The 13,542-nt window shown below is 39.4% G+C and overlaps 2 protein-coding genes across 2 annotated transcripts; one reads left to right on the top strand and one right to left on the bottom strand.

Moving 5' to 3' along the window:
* The first annotated feature begins 8 nt into the window (after positions 1-8).
* On the top strand, positions 9-9,235 carry LOC110061667 (uncharacterized). The gene is made up of 6 exons (XM_089289988.1): positions 9-295; positions 916-1,026; positions 6,067-6,136; positions 7,130-7,262; positions 7,498-7,606; positions 8,644-9,235. The coding sequence occupies exons 1-6, from the start codon at positions 173-175 to the stop codon at positions 8,764-8,766; spliced, it is 669 nt and encodes a 222-aa protein (XP_089146114.1). The 5' UTR covers positions 9-172; the 3' UTR covers positions 8,767-9,235.
* A 251-nt stretch (positions 9,236-9,486) lies between these two features.
* Positions 9,487-11,706, bottom strand: LOC149112199 (uncharacterized). The gene has a single exon (XM_089289987.1). It carries the CDS (start codon positions 11,378-11,380, stop codon positions 9,761-9,763), a length of 1,620 nt encoding a protein of 539 aa, XP_089146113.1. The 5' UTR covers positions 11,381-11,706; the 3' UTR covers positions 9,487-9,760.
* Between the last annotated feature and the right edge of the window lie 1,836 nt (positions 11,707-13,542).

Consider the following 13,542-nt stretch of genomic DNA (forward strand, 5'->3'; position numbering starts at 1 on the left):
AGAAAAGAAAAGAAAAAAAAGTAATCCCCACCCTCCCCCGATGTTATTTTTGTAGCGCAGGACGCGGGAGTTCTAAACTCCCTCCCAGAAGTCCGCCATTTTTTTTGTTTTGTGCAAACGTGGTTTTGCTTCAACTTCATTTCAGTTTAAATTTTATCGACTCCAGTAGATAATGTTGCGTTCATCCTTTGTTGAGGAGACAGCGAACCCTTGGTCACCGTCCTCTACATATATTAACGTCGGTTCGTTACAAAATATTCTAACTTTCGCTGAAAAGTCAGGTCACATTGACAGGGTAGGTAAGCTTATATCGCCCCGTAAAATATTTCCCTCGTTTTGTCCCGTATTTAAAACTTTCTTAAATAATTTTTAGGCTCAAAAAGAAGAGAAAGACTGAGACTGGCTTACTGGGTGTTACCTTTGGTGCCCGGGAGGTACTTTGGAAATTTCTGGGTATGTGCCGCTGGGACCCAGGGACCCTTAGCCTAAACCAGAGTTAGTTCAGTTGAATTTTGCTACCCTATACTAGAGTAAACTCCTCAAATCCCCCCATCTATCAACACGGTGGAGGCTTATTTGCGTAAATTTAAACTTACCGATTTGACTTTTTCATATTTCTGAGTGGCAATTCCTGGTTTCCTTAGTCTAGGTAAAATCTTCAGCCAACTGGTCAGTTTTGCAAAAAATGATACCCTATTCTAGACCCAAATGCTCTGATTTATATGACGTATCCTAGAGTAAACTGCTTGAAAACCATACCCTCCACAGTGGCACATACCTATATAGCCCATATATGACAGTAGCCACCCCTGGGCTTTGGTGTCTTTGGTTGCTGATAAAGTTTCAGCATGCTCTTGCAAATTTGTTTTGAAAACTTAGCCCTAAGGGTCCTTGTTTTGTTTCTTTTTCATTTAGAGGAATGTTAACATGGAAGAAATTAGGAGAAAAGTGGATACAAGTTCTCCTTCAGTGGCCTTGATAAGATTACTGAGAGAAATTACAAGACTGGGCAAAGCGTTAGACAAGGTAACTTTCAGATAACAGTGCTGCTCTGACCAGGGACAGGGAGAAACATGGAGTGGTGGTGAAATGGATTCTTCTCTTTGCACCCTATTTTTGCTGTGATGCTCATCATTGTTTAATGTATAGATTTAGCCAAGCCTAAAAACAAAGCTCCTGGGCTGGGCTGTTCAAAGCCCGATTAAGGTGGCTTACTATAGTTTTGATGGATTATGACAGCCCAACTGCTAACTCTTTTCAAAAATGTTCCAAGATGTTATTCCTTTCTCTATTTACTGTTTGCTGAAGTCTTTTACCATTCGATGTGAAACTTGAACAATTCAACATCAAGAAATGGCCGAAATGAATGACCAAGTACCTAAGGAGAGACTGGGCGCTAGTATGTTAAATCAGGTTTTTCTCAAAATCTACCCGTATGACCCAACCTCAAAATTTCAGGGATAAGAAATTGGCTCTGATTTTTAAATTTTTAAAACATTCATGCAAAGTGAAATAAAAATCTGTAAGACAGATTTTCTGCAAACCAAGAAATTATGAGACCAAAAATAGCTCAAAATCTGTCTTACAGATTTGTTTTAAATTTTGGCTCTAAATGCGATTCACCCCCACAAATCAAATGTGAAAATTTCATCATGGGTTGTATGGTAGGTTTTCGAGCAGTCCTTGATCATAGACTCGCTTCTACAACCTTGGGCAAGAATTGAATTGCGCATGCCCTTTATTTAAGTGCGCTGATGTGACGCCACGTATTACGTGCGAGAAAGCAAGAGTAATTGGAGCTCTTTTACTGGTTATTTATAGAGCTTTTTTGTCATATTTTTTTGGCCCTAGGCTTAAACACATGTTTGAACAGAGTTTGAAACTGTTGCTATTGTTGTGTTTTTTAATGCCTTTCAAGTGCTGAAGTGGTTTTTGTTTCTTCTTAGGGTTACTTGTGTCATTTCTGCATGCCCGATTAATACTGACCTCTGGTAGGCAATACTAGTGTGTGCTACTGAGTCTCAGAAAAACTATAGTAAGCCACCTTAAGCTAACCCAGAATAAGTGCGATTTTTGATTTGAGTTTTGTAGCTTTGCAGTGAGATTTTTTGTTTATATTGTTTGGCCTTGTGTTTTGAGTTTGAATAACTTCAAAATACACAAAAAATAAGCAGTGAAAAACATTTGTATACAAGAAAAATTTATACTTCGCTTAACTTTTAATCCTGAGTTAGCATTAACCGGCTTCTGAACAACCCTGCCCAGATTACAGCAAGTTAACCTGACAAAAGCCTGCAATCCAATCGAAAGCCAGCAGTTGGTCAGCGGTCAACTTAAAAAAAAGCGCATGACCTCAATGAGCTTTAAACTTGAGCCCGCCATATGGTCATGTGATACTGGTCAGTGGATACCTTCTTTTGACAGGTGTCAATTGTCCATAACTTGAATGTCCAATATCAAAGACGGGAACAAAGGCTGCATGTCTCTGTCAACCTATAAGCTGGAGTATGGCTGCCATCTTGTGCGGCTCTGTCGTCGCTACAGCTGTCGTGTGTACGTGGCCACAAGCAATTCTGCTAGCCATGATAACCATGAGAAAATCAATTCATGGGCTTCCTTTTCTTTCCTATATGAGTATGGGGTTCCATTTGGCGGCTCTTTGTGCCACCGGAGCTTAGCTATAAAATAGCTAGAAAAGCCTTGTTATTGAACTCGGTGTCTGTCAGCATGCATCATAATCCAATAATGCATGCTCATGGCATAGGTAGGTAAAGTCTGCATACGAGCCAAGTGGCCCACCAGGCTGGAGCTTATCCCAGTTTCTGTAGCATGAAGCGACTAGGAGTATTTCTACTCCCCCCTGGATGCGATGCTAGTCCATTGCAGGGTTACCCCCAGCATTAAGTTTGCTGGTACCCATTTATACACCTGGGTGGAGAGAGGCACTGTGAGAGTAAAGTGTCTTGCCCAAGAACACAACATAATGTCCCCAGCCACGGCTCAAACCCGGGCCTCTTAATCCAGAGACAAGCACACTAACTGCTAAACCATGAGGCCACCTCACCTCCCACATCAAGTAATAATGAGCTTGGTAAATTCCAAGATCACCCAAGGAGCTAGAGTTGTGCTTAGTTACACCTCAAGCAACTCTTATGCTTCTTCTGTGCTCTCCAGATTGTTCAGTTTGCCAGATCTCCTGAGTGGATATTGGAAGTTGTCTAAAGATCTAAAAATATATTTTCACACTATGTCTAATTGTTAGCCTCTTCCAGGGGCTCAGCTAGTTGGGGCACAGCACGAAAAACGGCGAGCTGGTATACCAGGATCTGTTATACCCTCTGATCGGACAATTTTGACAGGATTTGTCAACGTTCGAGCATTGCTGACGCAGATGAGGAATGCGATATGGCGGCAGTCAGAGGCCTTTCAACAAGTGATGCGATGTTCAAATCTGTGATAAACAACATGCTGAAAGATTTTCCCCATGTGGAGTGCCTTCTTGAAGATCAGAGGGATTGCATAGAAAATATGGTCAATGGTAAAGATGTCTTTGCAATCCTTCCCACCAGTTTTGGAAAGAGTTTAACCTTTCAACTCTTTCCACGAGTAATGTCTTCGATGAATGGAAAAGACAGCCCCTTCTCCATGATCATAGTGGTTTCTCCTCTTGTGGCCATAATGAAAGACCAAGTGGAACAGTTGAACGAGTTGCAACAACAGCAATAGGCATTGACGAAGACATGGACAAAGAAGCATCCACTGACAACTGAAGGCCACAAGCTGATGATCATTTTGCGTGCTTCTGTAGGCAGTCTGTAAGTGGGCGGAAGGACCTTTTGTTAAGTTTGGCCACACACTTTCTCTTGCTGCACCTCTCCCCAATTTTTTCGCTAGCTGTTTTTCACGCTGCGCCCCAACTAACTGATGACTGGAAGAGTCAGAGTTCTCCATAAGCTCTGGCAACCGGCGAAATTTGCCATCTAGTCGTCCTTGGCGCGCCGGCTACTTAAAGTAAATAAATTATGAAAAAATTTTATTTGTAACAATGTGAGCCTAACTCAATAAAATTAAGCATAAAAACAGTATGTCTAATTTTCTCAACAAATACGTAGCAATTAAAAAAAAAACTCTTATAGCTGTAAGATAACAGAAATCTGAAATCATTCGGGCTGTGAGAATTGCCGCCAAAAACGTGACGTGGGCACTGAGCTGTGACAGCAGCACTGAAATATTTGACAGCCGGGGTTAAGTTAAAGCTCAATTTTTCCTCTGGAAATGAAGCGAAAAACCCAGCAATCACTGTTTAGTACCAAGGATAAATTGAAAAGAAAATAGGGATGGCACAAAGAAGGTCATAAGTTGTTTTCTTTCAAAAATGTAATTAAAATTAGTTCTTTTACATGTATCTCCAGCAACCCAGTGCTTGGCTCGCACATGGAGGATTTTCGAGAAAAAATAACTGCAAAGATTTCTTTCAACAAAAGAAGCAAACTTTGCAAGATCTTACACAATCTTTAAACTCAGCAGCTGTAAGATGTTTGTGTAAATATTAAAAGTGAGATATAAAACTGGCGAGCTTATCGAGCAGGGAAGTATGAATAAATATATGCACTATTTCAAGGCTTCATTAGAAAGCAAAACATTTACAAAGTATGTCAAGCTTAAGTTTGATTGTATTAATTTTATCACTTGAAATCATGAACAAAAAATCCAAACTACCGCAAAGGTTCAAAACGTCGATGTTGGTCTGCACGCTTAATCAGAAAAAATTCTGAGCTTAAGTCCGTGGGAAAATTCATCAAGTATTTCAGGCTTGCGCTTGCAACGGTTACCAATCACAAGCTTCATCACGTTCAATGAATTCCACCCCTAGCACTGTGTTAAAGCCATTCAAAACTTGTGTTTTAACAAAATAAAATAATGTCAAACCTCAATTTAGTACCTTCAATGCCAGGAAAACTCTTTTCCCGTTTGGCTTTGTCATCTGTTTTTACACATGTGATTGACCACAAAATGAGAACGTTTTTGACGTTTTTGATATTTTTTTCAAATTTGATACGGATGACGATGATTAACCTGTTCAACTAACACAATACATTACACGTATGAAAGTGAAGAATGATCATCGCAGTTAATTTTCCAATTTAAGCAACTGGAAAGAAGAAGCCTGAAAAAAATCAGGGCTTCAACGGGATTCGAACCCGTGACCTCCGCGATACCGGTGCAATGCTCTACCAACTGAGCTATGAAGCCACACATTGGGAGTGAGGTCAATTAATTGAGTTGACTTCATGTCTCGCTCCCAATGTTTGGCTTCATAGCTCAGTTGGTAGAGCATCGCACCGGTATCGCGGAGGTCACGGGTTCGAATCCCGTTGAAGCCCTGATTTTTTCAGGCTTCTTCTTTCCAGTTGCTTAAATTGGAAAATTAACTGCGATGATCATTCTTCACTTTCATCTATAACCGCAGTTCATATATGAAATATTTCATATAAACTTTACAACATTACACGTATGTTCTTCTCGGTGAAATTGCTTTTCTTTAACAAAAGAACGAAACCATGATTGCTTAAAATACACTGAAATGCACTTTTTAGAACCCCAATTTCATAATTTTCCCAGGGAGGCTCCCAGGCCCCCCAATAAAAGGTTGCGGTCACCCCCTCTCCCCCCCCCCCCCCCCCCTCCACGTGGCTCCGATAAAACCACTCCTCGTCTTTTTATTGGCGTTGTCCACTGCCCACTCAAAGTTATTCTCCCTCTACTTCAAACTTTCGGGAGAACCCTGAAGAGGCTTACTTATTTTGGTCAATTCTAGCCAATTTGGGGGGATATTTGATGTTTTTTGTGGCTGAATCAGTGAAACTCAAATATGTTTAGGTACACTTTGTGTTGGGGGTTGTGACTTGCCAACAGGGAAGATTTGCGACCTCCCAGATTTTGACTGTTTTGGGCTGGCATCTCTGCAAATATGTTATTCTGCCCTTGGTTACATGTATTCAGGATTTTTATTAAATTATTAAATGAAATTGGAGTCTAAAGCAAGTTCTTTTTTCACATGAAAAGGTGAATTTGGAAATTCAGTGCCATTTAAAGGAAGCTGAAACAAAGGACATTACTCATGTGGACATACTTGGTAGGTTTCGTTTTTCACTGGCTAATGATCATATTGTCCTGGTTTGCAGACTACTAATATACTGGTGTGCTGCTTTCAGACTGGTGATGTTCATAAATCACAACTCAGTTCTTATTTTGAAAATTGGATGATACCAAGAACTAAATCATCTAGTTCAAGTTGTCAGAATGAGGGACAAGAGAGCTGCCCTTGTTAAAACACATTCAAGTTTAGTGATCAATTAGCGTACAACAGAGCTCAACATTGTGTCTGCTCGGGTTGCCAAAGCGACCAATTTTTTTTCACCGGCGACTAACTTTTCATGCTTTTCATTGAAAGACTTTTGCTGTCGACTAAATCTGAAAACTTAGGAGCTAGCTGGCCCCAAGGTTTTTTCCTGTCTAGCCCTGTACAAGGACAAAATGATTTCTGGACATCTTTTTTACTTTTCAGTAAAAATAGATTCATGTACAATTATTGTAGATGAAACAAACCATGTGCAAACTCTCAGCTTTGTTTGAAACTGAAAAGCACATCAGAGATTGCCATATTGCTTGTTCATAACAGGCTTATGCTGATTATTTTATGAAAATATCACTGTTTGATCACAATATCCAATACAAGAGTATTGAAGACATAACAAGATTCATTTCAGTATTTCTTTTGATGACATCCAAAGTATTAAATATAGTATGCAAAAAATCAGTCTGCAATATTCATATGCTTTTATTCATGAACTCATAAATAACCAGTTGGTCTGCCTCCTGCCAGCTGTTATTTTAAACCATGTTACATGTATGTTCATTTATAGTATTTGTTTCTTTGTTTGGTTATAATGTCGCCCAAAAAGCTCTATTCGTGGACGTAAGTGAAAAACCCCATTGGCACAGTGGTCAATTCGGGAATTATTTATTAATTTATTTTAATATTTGATAATTAACCATCAGCTAGACTTAAAAAAACCCCTCAAATTCGCAGTCTAATCCATCATGTGTTCCTTCACTTAATTTGCAGGAAGTAGGTGTCACCAGCTTGAACAGATCTCTGGTCAGTTGTCTACCATCATTGAGAAAAAGGATGAACTCATCTCTAGATTACAACAGCCCTTTGTAGGAGAATTCTTGGAAATAGATGCAGCACATCACAAGTAAGAAGGTTTTTTAACTTTCCATGGGATGTCCATTTGCAGAAAAAGGCTTTTCAATTGAAAATTCAAGTTACAGAGAACTGTCTGCAGTCTAAGCAATATCTTTAGATGTAATAATTTTGGCCACACTTGATAACAAACAGCACTAGAATCCCACAATTTGGGCTGCAATTTATCACTCCCTAATTTTATTGGTAACAAGTGGGTGAAAAGTGGTTTTAATCTCCTTTATCAGAAATACAGCAGAGATTCTGCCCATGATTTCATCAGACTTAGCTAGCTTTCCAACAGTGCTGGAGAACATTGCTTGGATAAGAAACTTCTCACTGGCAGATGGCCAACTGGTATGTGAATTTATATCATTTTTGATGCTCCTTGAAATGTGATTGAAAATCCTTTTGCAACTCTTCATAGTCATGCCCATTCTGTTGAAAACCAATTTGTGGAATCTACTCACTGAAGTATGTGTGTTATTATCAGTTAATTTGTAGCATCATCATTTTTGATCCTGCAATCTACTGGTATTCAATTAATTAAGGAGATGCATTCTTTTTATATGAAAACTTAAACCATCTCTAAATGTGCAAACGGACTCGATTCACGCAAAGGTATTCACTTGAAGAACTTGTGACCCTTTGTTATTATGCTAATTTCTAGATACTGTAAAAAGTAAATCAAATCTCCACATTAATTGATTCACTTTGCCTGGAGAATCGTTTCATGATGATGTCAAAATGTTGGCTGTTAACTTTGGTATTCCCTTGTTTATGATTTTTATAATAGGTCGAATAATTATTATTCTCACATTTTGACTGGTTCTTACCTCTGATCTGTTGGAGGACAAATGGATAGATGACGTCATTAACCATGTTTTTTTTTGTTTCTCTTTCATACAAAACAAGTAGATTCCATGTTGCTGTGCGTCTGCTTAGTAGTAAATCACAGAAAATTTCAAAATGTGGCAAGAACATCAGTGACACACTCGGCTATCACCTCATGTACCATTTTATTGTTGTTGCCACATTTTGACATCATCTGTGATATCTATTACTGAACAGATGCATGGCAACATGGAATCTATTTGTTAACTGGTGGTCCAAGGTTGTCCATTCCTTGGATTGTTTAATGAATCCCCTGGCCTCCAGTGGTTGTTTAACTGTAAGAGAAAACAAGTGCTTCTTTCAAAAAATTATTCTTCTTTGAGATATTCCTGATTGCTGTTAACCCATCAAACAGCCTACACTTGCAAAGTCATCAACACAGTCCAGTGAGCTCATGACAGGGTGCTTCGTATAGTTTATTTACACTAAACATTCTGAACAAAAAAAGAGACTAGCTGTCTGGCTGTTGGTGAGTCTTGTTTCATTCTGTCCTTTTGTAGTTGTCAGTGTTGTCTTCCATTGAATCTTCATTTGCTGAAATTCAAAGTTTCTACCAAGCTTTGTGCCAGAGTCGAAATCTTATGTCACGTCTTGAAGAGGAACATGGTAAAGAAACGGTTTAAGTGTAAACGAACGAGTGCACTAAAACAAATAGCTACGCTTTTATTATGGATCCAATGTCATTGACGAGACGTACATCTCAGATCAGGGGTGCATTAATCCTCTCAGACAGGAAACTGATATGCACAAACTATAAGGATACTGTTCCTCCAGCAATAGGATGCAGTGTAAAGATTTGATACAGAGTAAACAATCACACTACACTGTACAAACAGGTTGCAAACAAACAGATTCACTCTAAACAAATAGTTCAATGGTGCAATATAAACTTAATAGTCCTCTGTAAACATGAATCCAGTCATGGATACACTGTAAACAAGTATTTTTTTTTTTACTTTCTGTATTTCCTCGGTCTTCAGGTAGACAATGATTTCTAGTAAAGGGCGACTTCAGTGATAATGCTGATAATAGACTATTTTACTATGATGATGATAATGATGACTATTATTGCTAATTTAAAAAAAAAAAGAATCCATGGGTGGGTTGGCTTAGGTAAGATCACTACTACACTGGCTATGATAGCATGTGTGGTCTCAATATTGATTAATTGTAATGTTATACTATTAACCACTCAATCATCACCAATTAACTGACTGATCCATTAACGTTGTTGTATTGAAGTTCTTCAGGATTGGTCCCATAGATCTATTTGGGCACTGTATTGAACAAAATTGTGAATAGAACAGAAGTTGTTTTATATTCATAGTTGAATTAACAAATTGACGTCAGGTTTTCGTGCGGGGCAATATAATAAGCCATTTCCGAGTTACCACGTGCCTCTGTATCAAAACGAGTCTACGTTGAAAACCTTTCATATGAAAATGAATTTGATTCGCATGACAATGAACCTGTAGGAGGAACACATTTTCATATGAATGGCTTCGCACGTCACGCGGACTTGTTTTGACACAGAGGCAAGGGGAAACTCGAAAATGGCCTGTTGCAAGGAGAGCACTAAATCGAATCATTACGGTATCTTGTCTTGACAGACATTCCCTAAGTGAACGGCATTCTGCAAGGCTGATATGAGGACTTTTTAAAGCGCTCATGTAGAATTACTAAAAGATTCGTGCTAATCCACATAGCCAGAGGAACTGCATTTACAATCGCTACGAAGATATGTCTTTTCCATCTTCTTCGCCAAACAGCCATGACAGCTATATTCTGATAGCGAGTCTCGATCGCTAGAGAGACGCTGGTGAAAAACCACTCGATCACCAGTTGAACTGAAGTTGCGATAGCAAAAGACTGCAGCAGTTCTAAAAGGGAATCGTCTTTTAAGTATATATATTGATACAAGTACAGAAAGCCGTTAACAGACACTATAGCAGTTGATTCATACAACATGCTCATGATAGTGATATCAGCCATCAGTCTCTCACGGCGAGGAGTACGAAAACTTCCCCAAGGAGCTGATGTTCTTTTCCAGATTACGTGACAAATATGATCAATCACAACCATGGTACTTCGTTCTATGACTTCTGCAGCGCCGTGAATTATTCCAAGAATGGCGATTGGTTGCAAACTGCCAAGATCCGCTTGTAAAATTCGAAGTAAAACCGCTGAGCCACAATATAACGGCGCCAGTAAGACATACGAATATCCCGGATGGGCAATGTTCCACAACCGCTGGACAGAAATTCGCGAGATTACTTTGAGAACGACTGCAATGAGAGGAGCAAAGACTGCGATCAGCAGTTTGCCCTCTTTGTTTTCCTTGTTGTAGACTGGGTAAATAAAAGAGGTGGAAATAATGGCAAATATGAAACAAAAACAGCCGGGTATTATCATTTGGAAGAACAAAGTGACCCGGCGTCTCCTTGACCGTATGCAAAGGTGATTCGTTAGAAGATAGACTTGCCAACATACACTGAGAAGAAACAAAATGTTGACTGGAATCTTCTGTAAAGAGGAAACCTGCGAATGAGATATTCCCAGGGCTTGTAAAGCAAAACGATAAAGTGAATCCAAACAGTAAATAAGGCAGCAAACTAGGAGAAGTTTTCTTTTCACTCCCATTAATTGATATGGGCGAAAAAGAAATAGCATGCTTGTAAAGTACCAGATGTAGACGAAGGCGCAAGAGATCACGGTGGATGTTGTTCTTATCCACTGTACTTTCTCTGGAATTGGTTGTGTTCCTGAGTAAAATTCACAGCAGTGCAAAGTGTTATAACAGACGTAAGAGATCGACATGTATACCAAACCCACGACGATTGCGGTCAGAAGTGAGATCAAAGCTCCATTGTACATTGATTTCCATATTGTTGTGAGAGCCGCTGGTCTGAGTCGCTTCCAAGCCATTGCGCTATCTTGATGTCGTTGATCTTCCTGCATTTCTTCGTTTTCTTCTGTGGAGCACGCGTTTATTACCCTGATATCAAGCCCACCATATGCTGGAAAATTAAAGCTTGCAGTTTCTCTGTCGCTGTACTCCTGGTAAATAAGCTCATCAACAGGGTGATAATACCATTCTCGACCTGTACTTTGTAGAGGATCGTAGCCCAAAGACTCCGCCGTGTATTCAGGTTCTTGTGGGTTGTAGTGCTCTGTGACTCCTCGTGTAAAACTGAACACGATATGACCAAACACCTCTATCAGTGTACTTCTACTCATCTTATTCGACAAAGGAAATCTTTTTGATACCACTTGTACCCTGAGCTTGCCGTCTGAAGAATCCAACTGGTTGATTGAATCTGTGAAATTCTTTCTGCATTAGTCACTTAGTTCTTGATGCTCGCGACAATAACAGTTAGGTAAACGCCTTCTGATTTCAAGGTTTACAATTTAAGTTTCGTGGTGGATATGAATTATAATATCCTGTCAGTTTCGAAACAATTGAATACTTTCGAAACCAACAGGAACACCTGTCGGGCTTCGCCTTTAGAAATGCGGACTTCTTTATACCGAGATTTACCGTAACACTGGCGGCTTTGGTAAACATAGCGTTAATTATTAAGGTACATTATTGTGATCTAATGCATTAGTCAATTCCAGCAGTGCCCATCTCCCCCCAGGCAACCGCGGGGCATTTGCTCACGTTGTCAGTCCCGGGGGTGGGGCATCTGCAATATTATCGCGGCCCGGGGGCTGGGCATTTGCGCACCCCGGGGCGACCCCCGGGCATTTGACACACGTGTTATCGAAAGTGCCATGGATGAGTTCATCGGGAAAGACGAGGCATTTGTCGAACGATGAATTGTCCGTCAGGGACTAGAGAAACTTGTAGATGTTGTAAAGGTGTGTTTTCTTAATTTTAGATATTTCTTCATTACTTGTAAGCATATAAATATAAGCGACAAGGTGAACTATATTTTGTTTATCACAAAACAATCACTGTCGTGAACACGACTATTTTGCATTTCGCATTCAAAACTAGCCCAGCATTTTTTAAATTCATGAAAGTGAAGTTAAAATACTTAAGGTTTGCGAATTCAAATGATGCGATCTTCAAGACAGATCTTGTGAGCTTAAAATGCAATGCATTATCATTTAAAATGTCTTGATTCTTCACAGAAAAAGTAGCCTGCGAAAACAGGCACCTATCATCGCTCGCGGCTGAAGGCACGTCCGCCGCGATCCCAGCTATCCTCTAGCAAACTTTGAAAAACAAATATAAAGAAATAAATATAATTGGAATCAACTAACACGTACTGTTGTCCTTGAAGTCTTACCGTTGCATTAAAATACTGAACAGTTGCACGCTTTATTCTCTGATTAATAAAAAAACTGCAGAGGTGTTGGAAGGCGTCGATCCCGGGGGCGGGGCATTTGCCCTCATTCTTCGTCCCCACCCCGGGGCTTTTAGACAGCTTATGTGTCCCCACCCCGGGGAATTTGCCCATTTATTTAAAAAGAAATGCTAATGCCCGGGTGTTAGCCCGGGGGTGGGGGGGGGGGGGGGGGCGGGGATGTGCACTGCAGGAATTGACTGACACATAACCTGAACACTGAGTTGAAACAATCAGAAACATACGAATAAAAACAAAGAACCCTAAAGAAGTTCTAGAGCAACGATGCAATTGCCCAATATATGTGAATTAAAAAATTTTGTTTACTTAGATTATAATCTTTTTAGAGAATGTTATTTTTCGCCATTATTGAATTTAGGATATTTAGTTCCTCGGTAGAAGAATATCTTAATTTTTTTTCGACTTTTAAATTCGGTTTCTTTTCGTTCTCTTAGGACTGTATATTTTAAAAATTTTGGACGTAAGTTTTAATTTTTGATCAAAAGAGATTTAAGCAGAGATATTCAGAAATGACTGAGAGATTTAACACTCGGCGTTTCAAAGTGGTCATGACGCCATTATCAAGAAAAAAAAATATAAGAAAGCGAATATTTAAGTAAGCTAGGGCTGAAAATTAGCATACTGAACGTGCAAACTGACTCAAATTTTGCTAAAGGGTTTGTTTAGCAATCTAATCAGTACCTATGTTAATTTTCAGGAAATAGAACCAAAATTAATAGAGAGTGCGTAACTACTTCTCTCTCCATTTAAAATTACCACTCCAATTCCTTGTAGAACAATCGTTTCCAACATACGTTGGAAACCAAAACGTGAAAAGGATAAAAACGCTTTCGTTCCTAGTTGAGATCGTCGTTTACTAAAAGGTTGCGTTAGCTGTTTCGTCAACTAGAGGTAAGAATGAGAGTTTGTTTTGAAAGCTAAACGAAAACAAAAGCGTTAATCAGTTCTGAGAGGGCATAATGAATAATTAGTTGCTTAAAGTGATACCAAATTTAAGGGCACCCACCATGGTGATTTTACTGCATT

The sequence above is a fragment of the Orbicella faveolata genome, unplaced genomic scaffold (assembly GCF_042242905.1).
Source record: "Orbicella faveolata isolate gen_17 unplaced genomic scaffold, um_ofav_v1 contig_2, whole genome shotgun sequence".
In the NCBI taxonomy this organism is placed as follows: Eukaryota; Metazoa; Cnidaria; class Anthozoa; order Scleractinia; family Merulinidae; genus Orbicella; species Orbicella faveolata.

Coding starts and splice junctions, on each gene's coding strand:
- LOC110061667 (XM_089289988.1), top strand. CDS start 173: ATGTTGCGTTCATCCTTTGTTGAGGAGACAGCGAACCCTTGGTCACCG. Junction 1,027..6,066: donor TGGGCAAAGCGTTAGACAAG/GTAACTTTCAGA, acceptor TCACATGAAAAG/GTGAATTTGGAAATTCAGTG. Junction 7,607..8,643: donor CACTGGCAGATGGCCAACTG/GTATGTGAATTT, acceptor GTCCTTTTGTAG/TTGTCAGTGTTGTCTTCCAT.
- LOC149112199 (XM_089289987.1), bottom strand. CDS start 11,380: ATGAGTAGAAGTACACTGATAGAGGTGTTTGGTCATATCGTGTTCAGT.